The 22,599-nt window shown below is 48.3% G+C and overlaps 1 protein-coding gene across 3 annotated transcripts; it reads right to left on the reverse strand.

Moving 5' to 3' along the window:
* Positions 1-5,342: 5,342 nt before the first annotated feature.
* RNH1 (ribonuclease/angiogenin inhibitor 1) lies at positions 5,343-19,136 on the reverse strand. 3 transcript variants are annotated; one of them, XM_079309528.1, is made up of 10 exons: positions 18,848-19,136; positions 14,639-14,744; positions 12,885-13,055; positions 10,837-11,007; positions 10,000-10,170; positions 9,043-9,213; positions 8,388-8,558; positions 7,269-7,439; positions 6,352-6,522; positions 5,343-6,135 (listed from the first exon to the last, which is right to left on the reverse strand). In XM_079309528.1, exons 1-10 carry the CDS (start codon positions 19,119-19,121, stop codon positions 6,048-6,050), a joined length of 1,665 nt encoding a protein of 554 aa, XP_079165654.1. In that variant the 5' UTR covers positions 19,122-19,136; the 3' UTR covers positions 5,343-6,047. The 3 variants fall into 3 exon arrangements, with proteins under 3 accessions (XP_079165654.1, XP_079165655.1, XP_079165656.1); XM_079309529.1 differs by lacking the exon at positions 18,848-19,136 and adding an exon at positions 16,894-16,946; XM_079309530.1 differs by lacking the exon at positions 18,848-19,136 and adding an exon at positions 16,793-16,916.
* Between the last annotated feature and the right edge of the window lie 3,463 nt (positions 19,137-22,599).

A 22,599-nucleotide genomic window follows, 5' to 3' on the forward strand; every position in this document is an offset into this window, starting at 1 on the left:
ATTAGCCAAAATGCAGCTGTGTTATCAACACTCTCCCAGCCCCCATAGCCTCTTTCATTTTCTGGTAATTCATATGGTGGTGCTTCTTGGGCACAAGTCTCCTTCTCAGGCACTGTTCCAAAATCTCTGCCTTCTGGCAGTTCATAATCTCTTCTAGGATTCCTAGGACATAGGGTTTTCCCATTCGGGCTGGTTGTGTAACCAATGCTACCCACTTACTCCATCTAGCGCTGGTTATGGGATGTGTTTGGGATGTCTCCTTTTGAACATCCAGTGTAGGACAGGCAGCTGTGGTGCCAAAAGGAGATGCTTCTGTCCCAGCAACTCCCGAGGTGGCTTGAACTCCCTTATAGGCTGCTAATTTCTCTTTTTCAGTGGGAGTATAGTGGTCTTCTTGTCCTGATAACTCCAGCTCCAAAACCCTACTGGCTGACCTTGGGTTTCTCCTAAGGTCCTTTGCCAGAGGTTCCAGTTGGGCCCCTGTTCCCCAGCTGCAGTGTAGGATGTATTTTGCCCTTCTCCACAGCAGACATTCACTCCAAACAAACTCATTAACTCACTACCATTCACCAAAGAGAAATCACTCAGCAAAGCAGGAGCCAATATTGGTGAAGCCAGGTCAGAGCAGGGCATACATGGGGAAGGAGCAAGATGGAGAGGCTGCTGCTTCATTAACTCCAGCAAAACTCTGGAGGGCTGGTGTTTTGGGTGCCTGCTTGGAAAATCCAGCTGCCAGAGTCACAATGAGAGCTGCTCCATACCTGCTTCATACCTGCTCCTACCTGCTCCATTCCTGGTCCTGGGAGAGGCCCAGTGGGCACCAGGTAGGACATGAAGGAAAAGGCTGAGGAGGAGGCTCTTGAGGAGCTTGCAGGAAAGTAATTCTAACCCCTTGCTGAACTTGGTGACACCAGTCCATATTGACTTGTGAAGTCCTTCCAGTGCTGCAAGCCCTTCATGGGCACAGCATAAATGAATGGGCCAGGAGTACGTGTTTTCCACCTGCTTTTGCTATGCAGTTTTAAATCTACTTTCTCTATCCAAAGGAGTAGGATTTATTTATTTTTTTTTACAAACATTTCCTGTAGGAGCTTGAATACTCTTTAATCTTTGCACACACCTTTGGAGCTGGATCCATAGTCTCAGATATGCCAAAGCCATCCCATACCCTTTCAGTTCTGCCAGGCCTAAAATCCAGGAACGTAGAAAGTCTTGAAACACTTAGCAGCAACGAGCCATCTGAAAAGCAGGAGTGATTCTCTCTTTCAGAAGATGATGCTAAATTACATGGAGATTATAGGGCCAAGAACTCTGAAGAGAGATGAGAAAGGATGTAGAGCACCATCTTCCAGTGCTTTCCTTCCTTCCTCATCTGGTTTTCACTCCTTATCCCACACAGGCTTTGATGAACTTCCCTGAAAAGTCTCAGATCTGTCCCATTTTCTGTCTCCAGCCTGGGAAGCTCTGCTTGCTTTCTCTCAAGTGATCCAAATCCAGCCAGATTTCCTCCCCAGAGCATTCATTAGGTGACTCTAACCCATGTCAGTGGGATTACAGCTATCTTTGATCCTGCTGTAGTTAGGAGACGGGGTTGTATGCTGTGTAGAGTGTCTAATTTAGATTTGCTTTGCATTCTATGGCACAGAGCAGGGAATGGATCCCCTGGGAGCCTGATGTGTAGAAAGCAGCAAGTCCCCACTGGAGTCAGGGATGAACAAAACAGTCTTCTTTTCCCTCTTTCTGGGAAGTGCAAATTCTTTGGTGCTTTATATTCTGGTTATCTCTGAGTGCAGCCTCATGCCCTGGTTTGAAGTTATGGCATGTCAGAGATGAGCTGACACCTCTAACCTGGCTATGAGGAGCTGGTTCCACTGAGCTGCACCCAAAAGTTATGGAGGTAGGCAGCACTTCCCAGAAAATTCCAATTTGGCCTGCAGAGCACTTCTGTACCCAGGAGCAAAGAGGTGCTTTAATCATATGCCAAGCATAAATTGGGGTCTGAAATAAGTGTTTCTGTGATGGGTAAACAAGGCAGAGGCAACACAGAGGGGATGTAAAGAAGGTGGGGTGGGCAGTGCAGGTCTGTGTGGGCTGTCCCAATGGCACCAGGCTGTTCCTGGCATGTGATGATCACCGGTGAAGCAGGAAACAGGGAGCAGCAGTGGAGGATTTGCATGAGCTGCATGTAGGGTGCCTGTGCAAGTGACAGCTGTGCTGGTACTTTATTTCCCTTTGCAGATATTATGGGCTGCCGTACACCAGCCCGGGGGCAGCACAGCCTGGCTTAGGACTTCTCCTGAGTATTTGTTCTGGAACATCTTCAAGGGCTTGAGGAGGTGCCAACAATTCACCTCTCCCACTGCATACCTGCCTCTAATTGCAAACCAGATAGGTTCTGACACGATATTGGCCAATTAAAGTTTCCATCCCCCCCAGCCACAGCCACACAGTCCTGCATCCCACAAGCCACCGATTTGCCCTCTAGCTTGGAAATGCTTACGATCTGTGCAGTCATCTGACCCAGCACACTTTCTTCCTCCGGCTGGGGCTGCATTTCCTCTGATAGTGGATGCAGCTGGCTTTAGCTGAGAGAGGCCAGACTAACCTCACATATTCATCAACCTGCCAATTTGCAAGTCCTTGCCCAGCTGGGATTGCACTGGACTGGCTGGCATTTCTGGTGTGAGTGCCAGAGGAGTGGGCATCACTCAGTAAGGAGGGGGCTGTGATGCTGTTCCCGAGGAGGAGAAATGTTCATTTGCGGCTGTGAGGAGGGGAATGGGTAAATTAGATCAAAATTCTTATGTGGAGAGGGACTTTCCTGCCTAGTGGTTATTTGGGGTTTTTAACCCACGTTTTTTCCCCTTTAGTAAAAGATGAAATAGAGGTGTGGTGGAGGAAGGGGCAACTGATGAAATCAACACACAGAAAGGAGGAAAATATTGTAAATGATTGTTGAAAATCACAATGATCTGTGCAAAGGAGGAATTCAGGCAAGAAGCAAGTCCCTTTTAGACTGTTTTAGTAGAGGTTTGGGAGTGACTCAGAAAGCAAGCACTGTTTTCAAAGCAGGGAGCTGTGTGTGGTTGACTTTTCAAACACAGTGGGCTTGATTTCCCCTTTCAGATTTAACTGGAGCACTGTAATTGCTGATAACAACACTATCATTTGAAGCTGGTACCTGGGGCCTTGTTGTGCTGGGACTCCTTTCCAAAAAGCCCAGGCACCAAGACAGCAGTCAGGAATACCAAGGCAGCCATGACTTGTTATTCCAAAGCAAGTAGGAGGTTAGGTTGGGGTATAAACTGTGAGGACAATAGTATTTGTTTAACTGCTTCTGGCAATGTTAACTGGAATGCTGTGACCTCCCAGCTCAAGATCATATGCTGTGATGAAGAAAAAATTATATTTATTGTAGAATCTGAAACTACTAGCAGAAACCTGCAGTTTTACTGCACCCTAAACCCACTGTTGCTGTTACTGCAGTTCAAAATACAGACCTGTTTTCTCTGAATTGAAGACCTCTGAGGCATGTCTTTTAAAGTTCTAGTATTTGTTTAAAGTGAAAGTCAGACTTGTATTGTCTTCTGTTTTGACTGCATAATTTTGTCCTTAAGCTTAATTATATGAGGTGAAACTCAGCCCTTGCTGGAAGAAAGTCAGTGCTTGCAAACCAAGGGGGTCCAAGCATTTGCCCTGAGAACCAGGATGTGACTGCAGTGTCCCAGGAACTGCTGAGTTCTCCAGCTGTGATCTTGGTATGAGTAAGGCTTTGCCTGCCAGCCCACTACCTAGTCCACATGAAAGGTTTGTGACTCAGTTCCTGACTACTTTAGCTTGAAATGCCACCTACCCACACATCTAAAATGCAGAAGCAAATTCCTGTCTTTGAGCTCTCTCAAGTTCATGGTTGTGACAAGCTTTGTCAGGGAAGTGAGCTGGACCAACAAATAGATAAATAAAAACAAATGGGGTTTTAGGAATAGAAATCCTTGCTTAAGTCTTGTTCATGAATACAAGTGTCTCTTGCTACAGTGGATCCTGGATCCTGAGATTTCTACCTGCATTTTAGAGCCAAGCACAGGATTTGTCCTAAAGCACAGCACAGGTTCTGAGTGCACAGATTCATCCCCATCCTAGGGGAACTGAAGAGCTTTGCCAGGCTGGCCTGGCCTGAGATGCCCTGAGCTCATGAGGAGGCAAAATATGGCTCTTGTGATTTTCCTTGCTGTGGCTGGCAGCTGGACACGTGGCATTTGCTGCAGAGACTTTTCCAAATTCTGTCTGCATTTTTGGAGGAAATACAAAGCCACTCTGGGATCAAAGGCAGGCATGGACTTCACTCCTGCTGGGAGCAGGCTGTCCCAGGCTGAATGCCCCCAGTGGGGGCAGACCCTTCCCAATCTGCCTATGGGGGAGGAAGAGGAGGCATTTTTCAGGCATTGCAAGCTGCAGTGTGAGAGAAGAGTGCCCCCCCTCGGGTAGCCAGGATGGGGAAAATCCACTTCTAATACGGTTTGCTGTATTTTTACACCCTCCCAGATGCCTGATTTTTCTGGCTCTCCCTACACATCTTTTTACCCTCTGGAGCCTTTTCTTCTCCCTCAGCATGAAATTAATCTGGGCATCTGTGCATGCCAAATTCAGGAAAGACTATGAACTGTAAAGACTGTTTATGAGTCCCTTAGAATGGGTAAGTTTTTATTGATGGAGAAGACAAAAGCAAAAAGGAGTGGGGTTTTAGCATTCTTGGCAGCTATGAGAGACATGCCTTGAAGAAAAAAGCAAATCCTATCCTTCACACCCACCTGAAGACACAACTAAGCTACTTCTCAGGCACTGTTTTAGGTTTGTGTAGGCTCCTGTAGGAACTGCTTAGGTCAAGTCTTCTAGCACAAAGAAAAGCCAGTTGTGACCTCTATGGGATGAATGGGAGCAGCAGAAAGCAAAGCCTGGAAAACACCTTTACCTTGGGTGCCACACAGAATTTTCCAGAAGGAAACACAAAGTGACCGCTCCAGGAAGTGTTGGAGAATCGGATTTTTTTGGCATTCATCCTGCAAGGCCAACCAAGGACAATGCTAGGCTTGTCTTCTATATTTTTAAAGCTATATTCATTCTTTTGTGGTTTAAGTGTGTAGCAGCTGCATTTTCTGTTGGAAAAAGGGTTTTTTACAACTCTGAAACACTAGTGTCCCCTGAAAATTAAAATTTCTTCTAGGCTTGTTCTTTACCTAAAGCCTTGACTAAAATCTTCTCCTGGCATGTTTCAGCTAGGGACTTACAAAAACAAACAAATAAAGTGTTATTAGTATTTCAGTTCACAAATAACCAGATTGATCTTAAAGGAGAAATATACAGATATATTTTATTTTTATAAGTAGAAAAATTAAGTATAAAGTTCCTGTAGAACTACTCTTTGCCAGATCAAACATATCAATCATTTAATCATTTCCCATACTAGCAGAAATGCACATAGCATCTTTTGTTTGTATGAAAATCACTTTTCAAAGGACATGAATTTTGACATTACACAGCTGAACAGCTGCTCAATTCTTTTTTCTCTAGTGCTTTGGCCACACTGCTTTTCCAAGAACTCTTTTAGGGAAAGACAGGGGAGAGCTCAGTTTAAGATTAAAAACATTTAGATTTCTTTGAGAGCTTTCCCCAGAGACCTATCAAAAGCACCACCCAGTAACAATACAGTGGGTAGTTCTCTTGCCTTGGGAAAGGAGCACTCTTTAAAGCCCAACTAATTCGTTAGAAGGGATTATAGGATTAAAGAGCTCCTAAAGGCTAGAGACCCACTTCTACAAGACAGTAATTGTTTATTTCAAGGATAGTGATGCTGCAGCTTTCATGAGTCTCAGAGTTAGTACATCCAGAGACGCAGAAAAGGTTGATCAGCTCCCCAGACACCCACTCAGGGAATCCACAAATGGCTTTGGTACAAGAAAATTCCCTATTAAGTGAATTAGTTTTACGTATGAAAAGTTCAGATTAAGAAGAGGACGCTGCTTTGACCTTGTTCTGCAGGCAGTCACCACTCATGAAATGATCTTCACTTCAGGATTCGACTCTTCCAAGGCTCTCAGTTCATCATCCACTTCAGAACTCCACAAAATGTCATACAAACTACACCAAAACAAAAAGGCAAGCGAGATTTAGTGAGCATCCTCCTGTTAAGGGAAGAGAAAGGTGCACAACTGGCCAGTATGGGAAGGTCATATGCCACAAAGGGCCTTATCTGGCTTTGAGAACAGCCAGAAATTGGCTTTACAGCCCAGGACCCCCTTACTCCCTCACCAGCAGCAGCCTCCCACCCCTGCCAGGGCTACCACCATCTCTCACATTAACTGCTGCACGTTGCAGCTGGGCTTCTTCAAGGCTTCACAGATCTTCCTGATGCCTTCATCATCCAGGGGGTTGTAGCTCAGGTCCAGCTCGGTAAGGCATTGCTTGGTGGCCATGACGGTGGCAAGGGTGGCACAGCAGCCTGCTGTCAGGTCACAGTTACCCAGCCTGCAGGGAGAGGAGGGAGAGGCCAGTGCAGTGAGCCCTGGCTCCAGGAAACACTGCCCACACCCGGGCAGCAGCTGTGGACATCCCCAGCATGGACCAGAGATCCTGTGAACATGGCACCTCCGAGACATCAGCAGGGGCTGATGGTGGTCTTGTCACAGAGACAGCTGCTCTGGTGGTGATTGCTGAACACCTCAGAGCCTCCCTAAAGCATAACAGTGTGTGGCTATGGGCACAGAAGGAACCCAGTGAAGTTATTCCCAATTTCACCATCATGCATCATCTTCTCTTATTACTACACTTGAGACTTGCAACCAGCTCTCTAAAGAGGATCACTGAAGCCTCTCACTTAATGACCAAGTAGTTTTAAGTGGTCAAAAGTCATATCTTTCTGGGACAGACTTGCAAGTCTTACTGATGTCTCCCATGACCCATATGCTCCACTCACTCTCTGTGAATTTGGACATCACAGCATAGCTCCAGCTTCTGTCCAACAGCATAGAGAGAACAAGCAGGGGGCTCTGAGCATCACACAGCCCACAGCTGAGCCCAGCTGGGAAAGGAACAGGCTCATGGGGAAGGCAAATCCCACCCAGGGTTGGGGATGATGCTCCAGCTGGCTGCCTGCTCCTTTTAGTGAAGCTGGACCAGCACTTGTGCTGGCACCCATGAGGACCATGGAAGTAGAAGGCAAAGGGTGAATTCAGACAGCAAGAGAGAAGTTGACTTCTGAGAGTGCACCTTACCATAGGGACTGAATGTTGCAGTTGGGGTGCATCAGCCCTTCACACAGGAGCTCCACACCTGCATCTCCCAGCTTGTTCTCACCTATGTGCAGTACTTTCAGGTGCTTGTTGGTGCTGAGAGCAGAGCTGACAGCCTTGCAGCAAGCAGTGGTGAGCCCACACTCCCTAACCCTGCAAGGCAAAAGTGACATGAGATCTAAGTGGGACACCTAGAGACTATCAGGCACCATTCACTTCTTTACATTTACTTAGCAGGAGCCCAGACAGTGGGAACAGAGAAACCAGAGACTTCCTGCAATCACTGTACTCCTCTCAATGCCTGTCTGCTTAGTCCTTTCTGGGCAGTACCTCTCCCACTCTTTATGTGGGATGTCTGCCTTGGAATGTGCACCTAGGAAAGGCACCTGCCCAAAAAGCACAGGAACAAAGAAGGATGAAGTGTGCTGCTCTAACAGTCACTGTTGGCTCCACTGTGCACTCCTGAGGACCCCATTGACTTCCAGGCCACTAGGGCAGGGAAAGAACCCAGCTGGGGGCAGGAGCTGAATCTCCAGTGTAGGAAAATTCAAGTTTTAGGTGAAAGAACAAATTTCCTCTCCCAGCCACCACAGCAGCCCAGCCTACATTGTAACAGGATGCTGAGAAATGTTTAATGTCACTAGAGCTTTCTTTTGTCTCATCAGTAAGAGAGTTTAGCTCCAGTGGAGAACCTGAGATATCTGTTCACAGCACTCATTTTGCTATTCCATCAGACCTTTCAAACTTTAAAAGTCTCCTAACTGCCACTGTGTTGCAGTTGCATTGTGGTGTTGATAAAACAATTAATTAGAAGCTCTGCAAGTGATGCTTCGTCTCCCTTTGCTTGTAATAGATAATTGTGACTGATGGGGCACATCCTCAAAGTGTCTATGAGTTTAGAAATACAAATCCTTTTAAAGTCTTTAAGTTTAGAAAAGCCCTTTTTAAGTCTATAAATCCTTTCAGTAACAACCAGCAGGAGTTGCTTATGGAACCATCACAACTGAGGATCTATCTGGGTGGGCATTACTTCACTTACATCTTTCTTCAGTGAGGCCTCCAAAGAAGGCAGTGGGTATGTGAAACTTGACAGCAGCTCACCATAGCTCCTGAAGTTTAGATTTGGGATCCTTGAGTGCCTGACACAGCATTTCCATCCCTGAGTCTCTCAGGTTATTGTCTATCAGACTGATCTCTGTGAGGGTCTCCTTTGTACTGATGAGTCTGGAAAGATCTTTACAGCTAGCACTTGTGAGATCACAGTCCCATAACCTGCAAGGAAGAACAAAATGTTATTTTCTCCCAAGAAAGATTAGATTAGAAAACAGAGTCCTGTTCTAGTATTCTGAATTTCTGGTTACATTGTCTCATTTTCTTGTATCCTTTCATACATCATACCACAAAACTTCCTCCTTTCCTTACTTTCCACTTGGTGCACCAAAAGCTCTGCTTTGTAACACACAAAAAAAGAAGTAGAAATATGCAATTCTAGTATACAGATAACTCAAATGGAAACCAAGATAATGCCATTCAAAACTTCCATTTGCCCTCTCCCCAGAATTTGATCCAAGCAATTTCAGTGTGGCCCTACTTGTTCATGGTCTTCTCCACCCAGTTTTTGTGAAATTACTGATTTGCAGCTGAGACACTTTTTTGACTGTAAAGGTAAATGAGAAACTTTCCACTTAGGAGCAAACCAGCAGCACAACCTAAACAGCTCAGAAAGAGTATATAAGAAACCTTTGCCCACTCTTACCACAGCTTCTGGATTTTGCAGCTAGGATGCATCATTCCCTGGCACAGCAGAGCCAGACCGGAGTCCCCAATCTTGTTGTCCCCCACAGAAAGATCCATCAGAGATGACTTGTTCCTGAGAACAGCACTAATCTCCATACAGCTATCACTGGTTATGCCACAGTTCTCCAGGCTGCAGGAAAAAGCACAGTTGGAGTTGCTGCTCCAGACCCACTGTGTTACATACACCCCAGTACCCCAGTTCAGACTGAGAAGGGTCTGTGGGCTGGTTCCTTGCTGCAAACCAGTGCAGCTCAGCCAGGCACTGCTCCATCCTACGGGGTTAAGAGAAGATACAGGTGTTCAAGATGGGACTCAGGGTGAGGCAACACAGTGCCTCCTGCATTTCATGAGGCTGCAGGGCACTTTGAACCAGCCATTCATATGCATTAATGCAAGGATTGTTCCTGCCAAACTCCCCCTTTTTATCAGTTATCCTTTTTAAGAGGAACTTTGGCAGCATCACACAGTGAGTCCCTGCTGAGCCAACCCCTGCTGAACCTCAGGGGCAAGATAAAATGAATTGTGCTTTTCCCAGAAAGCCCTTCATGGGCTCTACCCTAGAAATGAGGCCAAAGCCAGCACCTTTGTTTTGTAGCAAAAAAGGGCTCTGAATAAGTATACTCAACAGGCTGGTAATTCCAGTTTAAGAACTAGAGCCACTGAGGGTGATTGTTCCTCTGCTCTGAGACACAGGTGAGCAGTCTCTCTTAGTAAGCAGTGGTTTAACCTGGAGTGCTAAAATCTCCAAAACTGAAAGCCCCAGACATTTGTGTGCTGTTTCCAGTTAACATAAATCTGAGCCAGCAAAAAATCTGGCCTGCATTTCAAGCATTCCTGACAACAATTTTGCTGTCCTGTGGATGGTGTGACTAGCAGCAGCACTAGCTGCCATTGGAGATGACCAGCTCTTCCTTACTGTAGTAGCTCTAGGTTGCAGCTTGCCTCCACCAGGCCCCGGCACAGCTGCTTTACAGCTGTATCTCCCAGCGTGTTGTTGCTCAGGCTGAGCTCCTTCAGGGTGGGCTTGCTTTGCAGAGCAGCATTGAGAGCTTCCACAATATCAGCTGTGAGTTCACAGTACTCCAGCCTGCAAGAAGAAAAGAAGTCCAGACAAAAAGACAACCCCCCTCACACATCCTGCTACCACAAGAATCAGCTGAGCCTGCTGTGTGCTAGCCAGGGCAGAACACATGCCAATGTGAGTTGAGATCAGGCAATGCATAAAACCAAAGATAACTGTAAGAGTTTTTAACAGCATCTCTCTGTTCATTTCAGGAACCATTAATTCTTAAAATAGATCCCAGGGGGCCCTAGCAAGACCAATTTTTTCAGTAGGCCTCCATTAACCCAGTGTACAGGCAGCTTGGAGCCCAGAGCTGAGCTCTGCACTGCAACACCATCATGAGCCTCAACTCTGGGCTTGCCTGGGGGGAGCTGCAGGCTGCAAATACACCCAGGTCCTGCTCAGTCATGAAACAAGGGATAAGGGCAGCAGAACCTGATATTTCCTGAGCATCTGAGAGGTCCTGCAGTTACAGCCACCATGGCCAAGAGGGCTAACTCCTGGCCTATAAAGCCTATGGGAACAGACACCTGACTGTTCCAAACCCACAAGACCCACCAGCATGAACAAGCAGGACAATTTCAGGTAAAAACAAGAACAAATCCACACCTGGCAACAAAACTCCTGCTTGTCTCAAAGGAAAGGCAAGCATGGCCTGTCTGATGACCAAAAAGCCCAGTGACTACTTACTGCAGCTTCTGCAGCTTACAGCTGGGGTTCATAATGCCTTGGCACAGCACCTTCACTCCAGCAGTTCCCAGTTTGTTATCCCCTACATGCAGCTCTGTCAGTGATGGCTGGGCACTGAGGACAGAGCGCAGGGTCTCACAGCTGGCACTCGTCAGATTGCAGTTTTGCAGCCTGCAGGAGAGAGGCAACAGGGTGAGGGAAATGCACTCCTAAAATTACAGAGGCTCTTCTCAGAGAGGTTTATCTGCCAAGGTTGGAATATGGAATGAACACGATAGCTCTGATAGTGCATGACCCTCTAGGAAGAGGTTTGTCCAAGTTAGTACCATTATTTTACAGGTGTGCCATAATATTTTTATCAATTACACCTGTGCCACAAACAATAGCTCCCATGCTTCTTTCAGTGTAATCACTCGTGCAGCATCTCGACTAGAATAAGGATTCACTCTACAACTGTTTTATAGAAGTGGTTTAAATATCAGAAGCTGACCCCAGGTATAAAGCAAAGGCATCTTACGATTTCTTGCCCCCTGTCCCCAGAGTAGGTAGAAGTTAAAATCTCATCCAACCATGGATATAATTTAGTTTAATGGTATAGTACAAGAAGGATCTATAAAGTTCTCAGGCTGGAGAAGTAGCATAGGAACTGTGCTACTAGTATTGCTATGGGGCATTTATAGTTGTTGGATAAGACTTTAGAGCAATGGAGAGATGTTGCGCAGGGAGATTTAACTTGGGTTTGGTTGCTCTTTTATTTCCTCTTATTCCTCTTATTTATTCCTCTGTACATTCCTCTTCATTTTATTTCCTTTTTATTTGGTTTCTTCTTTATTTAAGGCACCTTACCAGAACCCCAAAAATGGGCAATTTTATTTTTATGGAACTAAAAAACCCCAATCCAGGCTGTTGCTTGAGTGTTTGGAGAAGTCTGAAGCCTAGGGCAAACTCTGAAAAATTACTTAAGTCTTCCAGTACAGAGTACCACAGTTACTCCTTGAAGACCCATCAGAGAGCTGCAGTTTCATCAGATTCACAATCAACTTTCTTCCTCTTTGCCTGAGTCCTCATGGCAGGGGGCACAGGGACTTTAATACCTGATCTAAAAGGCAAATTATTTTTACAGGGTAGTGTCCTGAGGATCCCAGATTCCCCTGAGGAGCTACACCCTGCAGAAGAGATGCTGGACAGAGAAGACATCTCTTGGAGGGCTTCTGAGGAACAGAGGCAGCAGTTACTGGCTCTGACTAAAGCTCCTGCACCAGGGTTGCTGAGGGAAGCCCACTAATGCTGTAATGTGGTGGGGTGCCTCTATACAATGCCTCTCAGAGCCAGGAACTCTCCAGTCTGCTGAGTGCCAAGGATCACAGAACAATGTTGGATCCTGGGCTGGCACCCCTGCCCCACAAGGCTCAACCCCAAAGGCATCTGATGCGAGTCCTTCACTGAATTTGAGGGGAATTTTCCACAGGTGAGCACCTTGTACATAGTCCTTTAGGTTTGTGTGCTTGTGAGTGGGAATCTGCTATTGCAAATGGACTGTGACTGTAGCTGTCCTAGATTATTAAGTACTTTAGATATGTAAGTAAGTTAGGCCCATGAGTTACTGTTGCATTGTAGTAAATTCTATTTGAATCTTTGTTAAATTGTTTAACTCAAGCTATTAATCAAGTGCTGTTAAGTTTAAGTGCTGTTAAAACTTTTAAGCCTGAAATGTTGGTCCAATCCAGAACTAGTTTAGCAAGGATTCCAAACCTTAGAATTCAAAAGGACTGTCTTCTTTATTCACCCCTTCCTGTCCTGACCCTTCCCCTTCTCGCAGCTTCCATGTAGATAATTCTTTGGTTGACACTGCTTATTGATTTTAGATTTTTGTTTACTTTTTCTCTATGTGCTTTAACCATCTAGTAAGTAGTAGAATGAACCTTGACAACAAACTGTTGTACTTTCACTTTTATATTAAACCTGCCTTTGCCAGTGATTCTTTAAGAGAGCTTAAAACACTCATTTGTGACAGCATGACAAGAGCAAGACAATCAGGGAGGCTTTACCATAACTTCTGCAGGCTACAGCTTGGTGTCAGCAACCCTTTACAAAGGTACTCAACACCTGCATCTCCCAGCTCATTGTTGTTCAGTTTCAGCTCTGTGAGGGATGGATTTGTATTGATGATGGAAGAGAGATCCTCGCAGTTACTGCTGGAGAGATTGCAATCATCCAACCTGAAACACAAGGAGACAAGGAGCATTTTAGTCCACAGAGTTGCTCAGTTCTCCCTGGCTGGAGCACTGCTCATGAAAGCAGAGTGGGCAATGTCCCTGCAGCTCCTGGGATGCCTCCATAAGTATGTGCAGGACCTGCTGGGTGTTGCATGGCCCAAACCAAGGCGTGCTCTGGGCTGCACCACAGGATGGGCTGGATGGCAGCTTCGCAAATCTTGCTCCTTCTCTGTGCTGCACAGAAGAGGGCACAAGTCATCCCCCTACAGCTGGAGGAAGCACCTTCATTTAAACAGTGACAGTGACACACCACCTGCCAGCTTACAGGCTGTCAGACTGGTTCTGCATTGAGAACAGCCCAGCTGGGTTTGCAGCCAGCCCCAGAGACACTCATCAGCAGTTTGGTGTCCTGCAGATGAGTCATGCTGGTTTGTTACCTCTTTCCAGCAGAAATCAGCATACAAACCCTGAGTTTGCAGTTTGGCAGCAGCTTCTCCCTGGACATGGGCATTCTTCTAGGTGCTACTAAATTGATGGGGATGAATTGGATTGAAAGGAGAGCCAAGGAAAGGATCAGGAGCACAGGACAGCCAGGATGGTATAGAGGGAGACACAGAGCAAAAGGAAGGTGTCATGAAGAACCATACAGCCTCAGGCACAGCCACAGCCAGGAGTGCCAAAAGTTGCCTGGTCATTTCTCCTTAGATAACAGTAAGGAAACTGAGGCTCTGTGAAGGTTCTCCTTCCCTCCCACAGTGAAAGACATGACTTCCAATGGGATCATATTCAACACTGATGGAACGATCCCTGCAGCAGCCACCCTCATCCATTGCCTCTGGAGCAGCCCAGCCAGCAGCCCAGGAGACAACCATCCCACTGCCTTCTGCCACCCAAGGCCAGGCCCATGAAGCATTGCCTACAAAAGGCTCCTTTGCAAAACAAAAGGCAGTTGCCCTCACCAGGTCCGGTGCCCTCTGAGGCACTGCTGGCATGAAGTGGCCCATCCTCTCCAGCCCCAGCAGGATGATGCCATCCCATGAAGTGTGAATTCCTGACCAGAGGGGAAACATTGCAAGAGCAACTCTTCTGGGCCCTGTCCTACACCAGGAGATGGTTCCCTCCCAGTATTTGCTCAACAAACAGGGCTGGTACTTCTGAAGGTCAGGTGAAGAATTAAAAGCTGATGGCACACAGCTTGTACCTGACTACTGAAGCCAAAATCGCTTTACACCATCAAGCCTGCAATCCAAAGAGTGTGCAACCTGATAACTTGAGAGACAAAGGCAGAATAACCAAAACAGTGATCAAATATTTAAATCACATTACTTAGCTGAGCCCTATGGCACACCAAGAAACAGGGCAACATTACTTCACACCAAGGAGATTTATCTGCAGTTAAAAATGCTTTGCAAGAGGGTGGGGATTTATCCCCCTTTTAAATTAACTTTTTGGATGAAAAAAGGTAGATTCATTCATGTTGCCATGTAATTTTTAAGTCCCAGGTCAAACAGTTCTGAAGATGAAAAGCACAGGAGAGAAATGCAACAGTTCTTACTCAAAAGAGATGATACACAACTAGTTACTACCTGATGGTTTTGCAGGATTTCATTGTGGTCAGAAGTTCAGCCCATCTAGATGGGCTCATCTCTTCACACTGGATGTCAAGCTCCATTTTGACAGTTGATATAAGATCTGAAAATTAAAACAAAATGAAACCACTTTTTTTTTTTTTTTAAATGACTGAGAAGCAAGGATGTTCTTCAATCCCCCCAGCTCTCAGCCATGAGTCATACTGTGCAAAGGGGACAGATTATAATTTTCCAAAACCTGCAAACACCAGTATAAGGCTAGCAGTGGAGGATGGTTTTGTCTGGGACTTGGGAAGGCCTTCCTCTGAGAGGAAAAAAGCACAGGAATCCTGAAGAGATACAGCAAAAGCCTGTTATCTGAAGGCTGCTTGTGTGAGAATAAGACATTCCCCTTCCACCTCCAAGGGAGCTTAACCAGAAGGAGCTTTATAGGGGCACTGGTGCTACTCACTATTGCACTGCTGAGCCACACGAACACCAAGTTCCATCAGCATGGCACACCTGACCCATTATGGAACCTCAAGCTGTACTTAAAATTGTGGTATATTTGAGATAATTTGGGTGAATGAAGAAGACGAGCACTAAAACTGCCTGGGGTCAAATTAAAAATCCTGCTGGACATGTGTCTGCATGCGAGAAGTGGAACTTGTGTGGATGGGAGAAGTGTTCCTCCATAGTTCGATATCCAAGGTTTGAAAGATCACTCTGGTTGGGCAAATCTAAGTACAGAGAACTTGGTAAGCAGGAATCTTTTTTGCTTGTTTGTTTTTTGGGGTGGTTTATTTTTTGTTCTTTTTTTTTTTTTTTTTTTTTTTTGTTCTGCAGTCAGACTGCATTTCTGAAGTGATATAAACACAACGCTGTGCAGAACAGCTCCAGATAAACGTGCACAGAAACATGCCAAAGCCAGTGCCTGAGCTCTAGGTTTAGTCTACAAAGGATGGGGTTAAAGGCAGCGCTGTAGTAGGTGACAAAACGCAGCCCTGGTCTCCCGGTTTGGCCAGCATGACTCAGGCTACGGAGCACTTGTAAAAGAAATAATCCCTGAGCTATCCCATCGGAATGTGAGCTGCAGGCAGCCACCGTCTCCCCTCATCCCAACCCCTCGTGCCGCCGTAGCATCGTGGGGACCCCGAAGTCGCTATTTTCGCGGTCCCAGCTCGGTGCCGGCGCTGCCGTGCGGTCGCACCCACAACAGACGCGGCGCCCACGCGGGAGGGGCCGCGCCCAGCGCGGGGCGGGCTCCGAAACACGGCAGCACCGGGACAGGGCGGCTCCGGGACACGGCAGCACCGGGACAGGGCGGCTCCGGGACACGGCAGCACCGGGACAGGGCGGCTCCGGGACACGGCAGCACCGGGACACGGCAGCACCGGGACAGGGCGGCTCCGGGACACGGCAGCACCGGGACAGGGCGGCTCCGGGACACGGCAGCACCGGGACAGGGCGGCTCCGGGACACGGCAGCACCGGGACAGGGCGGCACCGGGACACGGCAGCACCGGGACAGGGCGGCTCCGGGACACGGCAGCACCGGGACAGGGCGGCTCCGGGACATGGCAGCACCGGGACAGGGCGGCTCCGGGACATGGCAGCACCGGGACAGGGCGGCTCCGGGACACGGCAGCACCGGGACAGGGCGGCTCCGGGACACGGCAGCACCGGGACACGGCAGCACCGGGACACGGCAGCACCGGGACACGGCAGCACCGGGACATGGCAGCACCGGGACGCGGCAGCACCGGGACGCGGCGGCGCTCAGGGAGCGTGGCGGCACCGGGACACGGCGCCAGCGGCACCGTCAGCTCCCTGGTACGCGCTCGGCTCTGCCCTGCCCTTCCAACGCCAGCGCTGCCGGGAATGCCGGCCCACGCCTCTGTGGGACGGCACCACAGCCCCACGTGCCGCGGGGTGATGGGGATCGGAGCCAGCGGCGACACGTCAGGGGACAGCAGCAGCCGGACTGCCACAGCCCTCCCCGCGGCGCTCGGCACTCTCCCGTTTTACTCCCGCCCGGATGGAGAAAGGGTTCTCGCCCCAGCCCCGAGTTCTGCGCTCTCCCGCTCGGGGTCCCGGGCAGCGGCCCGCTCCTGTCCCGGGGCACAGCCGCCACCACTGCCGCCCTGCCCGGTCCCCCCGCCCCGGTGCTCACCGCCCCGCCGCCTCCCGCACTGCAGGCAGCTCTTTTTCCTCCCGGACTTCCCTTCTCCCCCGCTCCCCCCGGCCCGGCCCGGCCCGGCTCCCCACTCCTACCGCCGCGCCGCCACCGCGCAGCTGCCGCCGGCTCCGGCCCGGCTCCGCCTCGTATCGCGGCGGGGAGGAGCAGGATCTCTCCCTCCTCCCCTTTTTCCCTTTCTTCCCCCTTTTCCTCTTTCGCTCCCTTTTTCTTCCTCTTTTCCTTCCGTTTTTCCCCCCTCCCTTTTTTCCTGCCTTCTCTGATACTTAACGCCTTTTTTTCCTCTCTTTCTTGTCTTTCCTGACTTCTCCCCGCTTCCCTCTCTTCTGACCTTCTTTCCCCTTTCCCCTCTGTTCCCTTCTTTCTTTCCCTGTCCACTCCTTTATGCTTTCTTAATATCTCCTTCCTTTTTCCTCACTTCCTTCTTTTTTCTTTTTCCCTTTTCACTTTCTACTTTCCTCTATTTCATGTGCTCCTTCCTTCCTTCCTTCCTTCCTTCCTTCCTTCCTTCCTTCCTTCCTTCCTTCCTTCCTTCCTTCCTTCCTTCCTTCCTTCCTTCCTTCCTTCCTTCCTTCCTTCCTTCCTTCCTTCCTTCCTTCCTTCCTTCCTTCCTTCCTTCCTTCCTTCCTTCCTTCCTTCCTTCCTTCCTTCCTTCCTTCCTTCCTTCCTTCCTTCCTTCCTCCCTTCCTCCCTTCCTCCCTCCCTCCCTCCCTCCCTCCCTCCCTCCCTCCCTCCCTCCCTCCCTCCCTTCCTCCCTTCCTTCCTCCCTTCTCTCCTTCCCTCTCTTCTCTCCTTCACCATTCTCTTTGATTCCTTTTTCTGCCTTCTTTTTTTTTCTGCTATCTCTCCTCTTACCCTATATGTTCTCTCTTTTTCATCTTCTCACCAACTTCTCTATTTTCATCCTATTTTCCTTCCTTTTCTTTTATTCCTATCTCCCGTTGCCCCTTTTTTTTCCCATGCCCTCTGATCTCCCTGCTGTTCTTCTCCCCTGAGCAGAAGCCCTGGGATACAGGAAGCAAGACAGGAGAAGGAGAAATCTCTATAATGAAGGGATGCACAAAGGGTGAGAGTATCAAATGTAAAATGAAGTGGTGTCCCAACCAGCTGGGAGGGCAACTTCTGCTGTGTGCCTGGACCTGGAGCAAGGTGGGAACGCACACAGGTGACCCAGGGCATATGCACCATGGCAAAGTCTCAGCCAGGGGAGACAAGACTTCCCCAAGGAGCTCAGAACTAGGAATTGCTTGAACTGGAAACAACAAAAATATCCTCAGTGCTCTCCCTGACTTCCGTCTTCCAGACAATTGGGCACAGGGGCCAGCTTAGAGGGCCTGGGATGTCCCTGCTCCCCATCCCTGTCACCACGACGCGTCTTCTCTCGTATCTGTGTCCCTCGCTAACGCAACACGGTGAGCAGAGAGCTGCCCCTCGCTGGCACAAAGGCCTCTCTCTGAGCTCTTTGGAACGAAGCTGTGACAGCAGTGGAGGATGGGCACTCGGCTTGTGCTGCTGCCAGGCCTGCTGCCCTCCCGGGCTCTCTGCGGGTGCCAGTGCCCCACCCGACCCCAGTGGCCAGTGCCTGTCCCGCACATCCCTGCCGAGGCGGGGCGAGGGTGGCAGCGCTTGGTCGGGGCTGGAAGGCATTCGTCATCCCTTGGCTCGCTTCCCCCTCCGCCTGCCGGCTACTCCCCGTCTCCCTCCCTATTGTTTCCCGGTAGTTTTAGCCCCAGTAAAAGCTCATTCAGATTTTCACAAGACAGAACAAAGAAAGGTTTTGAAGTGCCGAGAGGCATTAGGCAACAGTCCGACTTGCCTTTCTCCCTCCACCTTCAACATCTCAGCATCTCCCCCAGCTTTTTCTTCCTACAAACACCCTCTTCCCATAACCCCGGCTCACACAACAGCTCAACTAAGCACAACCAGCTACTCCCCACAAAGCACGGCTTTAAAATGGTTCCGTGCTCCTCCCCGGAGAGCAGAGGGAAAGTTTCGGGAGTTTCAGAGGCTGCTTTTGCCGCTGGTACGTACCTTGCTGCTGTCGGTGCCGTGCGGGAGCGAGGGGGCAGAGCCGGCGCCTTCCTGCTGCCGTTACCACGCAACCTCTGCTGTCGTACACATGGTGCCGGCTAGAGGGAGGGAAACACTTTTGGGCTCTGACGGCTTTTTTCCTCCCGTGGCAGCTCTTCAGGGCCTTGCGGAGCAAGCACTGCGCACACGATTGCGTCTGGCTTGTGACGAAGCAAATGTTATAAAAAGCCCCTGATGACGACAGAGGCAGCTTTAACTTCTCGCAGCGGATCATGCGGCCACTTGCCGTGGTTTAGCCCAGAGCAAGGGAGTAGTTGCTACTGCAGGATCCGTCCAAAAATTAGTCCACCACAGTGTTACAGTGTGAATAGAGATGATGGAGTTTGCGTAGTTTCTCTGTTTTCTGGGCAAGCCTGTCCTGCCGGGCTTAGGAACCATGCTGAGCACATTACTGCCTACCTCACCTGGGTTCTGCATCCCACCTTCCAGCAGGGCTAGGGCACAGGCTGCCCCCTGCTTCTGCACAAGCTGAATGCTCACACTGCCTGGAAGGGTCCCTTGGGCACAGCCCTGGTCGTGGCTCCCTAAAACTGCCCCTCAGCAGTAAACATGGATCTCACTTCTACACCTCCTGCTCCCAAATTCCCACTGGATCTTCTCCTCAAGAAAAACTCAACCATCACTCAAGGTGCATTGCACAATAGTTGTGGGTTGAAGTAACCTGCTTTATTCCCCCATTCTCAATGGTGTGAAAATGAATTAATGTTTCAATACCGTGCAAATGATCCAGTAGCAGAAGGACAGATCTGTTTTTCTCTCCTGTGGCTGCAGATGCTGACAGAGATGATGGTGGAATGATGGTCTGGGAAACAGAGCCTTTGTTGAGCCACAGGAGAAATACTAGAGGCTCCCTCCAGCTGCTTTTATTATCCTTCTCCTGGAGGAGATAGGAGCCAATCACCAGGAGAGCTCAATGAGCTAAACCCACTTTCCTCACTGCCTATAAGAGAGCTGAAAGCCAGAGAATTCACCTTTTCCCTATTCCCTCTCAGGAAAACAAGGTCATCCACACAAAGAATTTGCTAGAACAGTCCTTGTGTATCTGGGTCTGACCTGAAACCTGCTAAAGCACAAGCAAGAGCTTGGGGATGGCCCAAGTTCCCAGCTTTGGGGTTTGTTAGAATGCTCCCTGACAGGCAAATGGAGGGGATGCTGTGGCTAGTGAAGGATGTCTCTGCCTTTCTAGCTTGGCATGATGCTTTCAGGAAGACCACTAGTGTTAGGAAGAAAGTTAATGCTGTCAAGAGATGCCTGTCATTCAGCCCAACAGCAAAGGTGTCATTTCCTATCCAGCCAATGCTGGCATCTCTCTGCTCTTGGTTCCCGCTTCACTGCACTTATCAGAAGTCTCTGAAGGACAAAGTCTAGAGTTTGTTAGAGGTTTCAGAGAGGTTTATGTCACATGGACCTTCTGTAGACCTCCTGCCTTGGGAAAGCACCCAATACACTCTGGTCTGTGTTGGTGAAATATTAGATGTGCAGGCCAAATAGCTGTGCCAAAAGTTCATGTGCTACTGTCTCCCTGTCAACCCTTTGGCCACCTGCACTGTGGGGAAAACGAAAGGAATCTCTGGAAAAATCTATTGCCCTTTCCCCAGCAAGCAGGACCCTGCTCATTGAGACACACACAAGACCAGAGGAAATGATACAAAATGGGGCTGAGAAAACCAACAGCAAACACCAGTGAGAAATACCTGTGTGTCTTGCCACAGAAACAGTGGAAGACTCTTGACATGCAAGGCATGTCCATTTGGTTATGGAGGCAGGAAGGCATGAAGTGCAGGTCTTGTATCCTGGGATATGAGGAAGTTGAGATGTGTCTCTGCATGTAAGATTACTTTATTTTAAAGCTAAATTTATGCACATAGCCCTAGAACAAACTTACAAAAGAATACTTAAGGCCATTAGTGTAAACCAAAAACAATAAACTTCTAAGAGTAGTGACAGATCTTTTTTTAACTTGACTGATCCCTACCAGAAAATTCATTCCATAAATTCAGCTGTGGAGATCAAAACAGCAAGTTGTGCCCAGCTCCATTTGTTGCAGTGAGGGATTTGTTTATATCCTACTTGATCCATTTCTGGAAGCCATTTGTTCCTTGAGCTTGTGTGTGAACTTGAAGTAAGGCTTTGTAGGGTGAGGAAATGCAAAACTTGGGTCATTCCTGAAGAGTCAGTGGGCTGGTTAAGCACTGGGGAGCAAAGTATCTGAGGAGCTAGACTGGCTTAACTGGTGCCCCAGCAGCTTAAAAAAAAAAAAAAAGAAAAAAAAAGGAGGTCAATAAACAGATGCTGGCAGCAAGCTGGTGGTGAGGTGGCTGAGCAAGGCTTGGGTTTTTCAGCAAATACAGGCAATTGCTGACCCTGACTTGCATGCATGTGCACACACATATGGATGTTCCATACTGTGGCAGCTCATTAGAGATTCCCACAAGAAAACCATTAGGGAGGAAATTCTTGTTGTTCTGATGTGGTTGCCTTGTTCTTGTAAAAGAAAAGCTTTTGTTTCCATTTTGCTCTGATTTAGTGTTTGGGGGGAGTGGAAAGCATTATAATGAAATAGTGCTGTGAGTGTATGTGTAATACTTTATCCCTATGGATAAAGACTTTCACAGTGGGTCCAGCCAAAATGGAGCCCCAAGAAAATGGAGCCTTCCAGGTAAGTTCACCAACCAACACACCTGCAGAAAAAAGCACAGTTGGAGGAATTTTTCACGCATCTCTGCTTTTTTTCATCTTCTGCCTCAGCCTGTGGGAGTGTTTGCCTGCCCATCTGCAGAGGGCGATGCAGCATCAGTTTGACCAGACTTATGGTCCTCTGGTTTTCTCTCACCCCGACGGTGCTCTTGGTCTCCAAGTCATTGCAGGGTTTGAGGGTTGAGGTAGGGCCACAGCTAGAGGGGAAAATGAGAGGACCAGACCAGAAACACAGGTGAACTTCACAACACAGTCTCTTCATGCCAGCTGTGTAGCAGCTGATGAAATAGGAGACTGCAGTGGATTTCACTTTCCTGTTAAATCCTGCTGCACAGGAAGACTTGAATAATCTGCTGAAAATTTGAAGGCCACTGTAGGGACAGCTGGTTGTTTCATGAGTTTGTACAGGACTCAGAAGTGTGAGTTTAAATCAGTTTTAAAAGGCAAGAATGAAATCTTGAAGCTAAGAGAACTCCAACAACCACACATTCATCTGTTTTTCAGACTGCAGTTTGCACGTCACCATTGCCTTTTTTGCAGAAAGGAGTAGTAGATGTCCTCTGCCAGTACAGGCATCTCTCTCTAGTCTCCATGAGAGTACCCGTGAGAATTCATGGGTATTTGTGCCCAAAAAAATCACTTTGTATCCTAGAGTTGTGGAGGTTGGAAAAGACCTCCAAATGATCATGTCCACCTGTTAACTCAGCATCACTGTGTTCATCACTAAACCATAGTCCAGAGTGCCACATCCATGTGCCTTTTGAACACTTCCAGGGGTGGTGATTCTAACACTTACCTGGGCAGCCCATTCCAATGCCTGACTATGCCTTCAGAGAATTTTTTAATATCCAATCTAAATATCATGTGACACAACTTGAGGCCATTCCACTCATCCTATAACTTTTCACCTGTGAGAAGAGACCCCCTCACCTCACTAAAACTCCTTTTAGGTAGTTGAACATAGTGATGGGGTCTCTCCTGAGCTTCCTTTTCTC

Source organism: Erithacus rubecula, assembly GCF_903797595.1.
Source record: "Erithacus rubecula genome assembly, chromosome: 6".
NCBI classification, from domain to species: domain Eukaryota; kingdom Metazoa; phylum Chordata; class Aves; order Passeriformes; family Muscicapidae; genus Erithacus; species Erithacus rubecula.

Bases quoted from the DNA above. Each gene is read 5' to 3' on its own strand.
- RNH1 (XM_079309528.1), bottom strand. From the start codon at position 19,121: ATGATCCGCTGCGAGAAGTTAAAGCTGCCTCTGTCGTCATCAGGGGCT. The intron at 11,008-12,884 runs GTAAAGCCTCCC...TCTCTCCTGCAG, and splicing joins TGTAGCCTGCAGAAGTTATG to GCTGCAAAACTGCAATCTGA. The intron at 6,136-6,351 runs GTGAGAGATGGT...GTTTTGGTGTAG, and splicing joins TGCAACGTGCAGCAGTTAAT to TTTGTATGACATTTTGTGGA.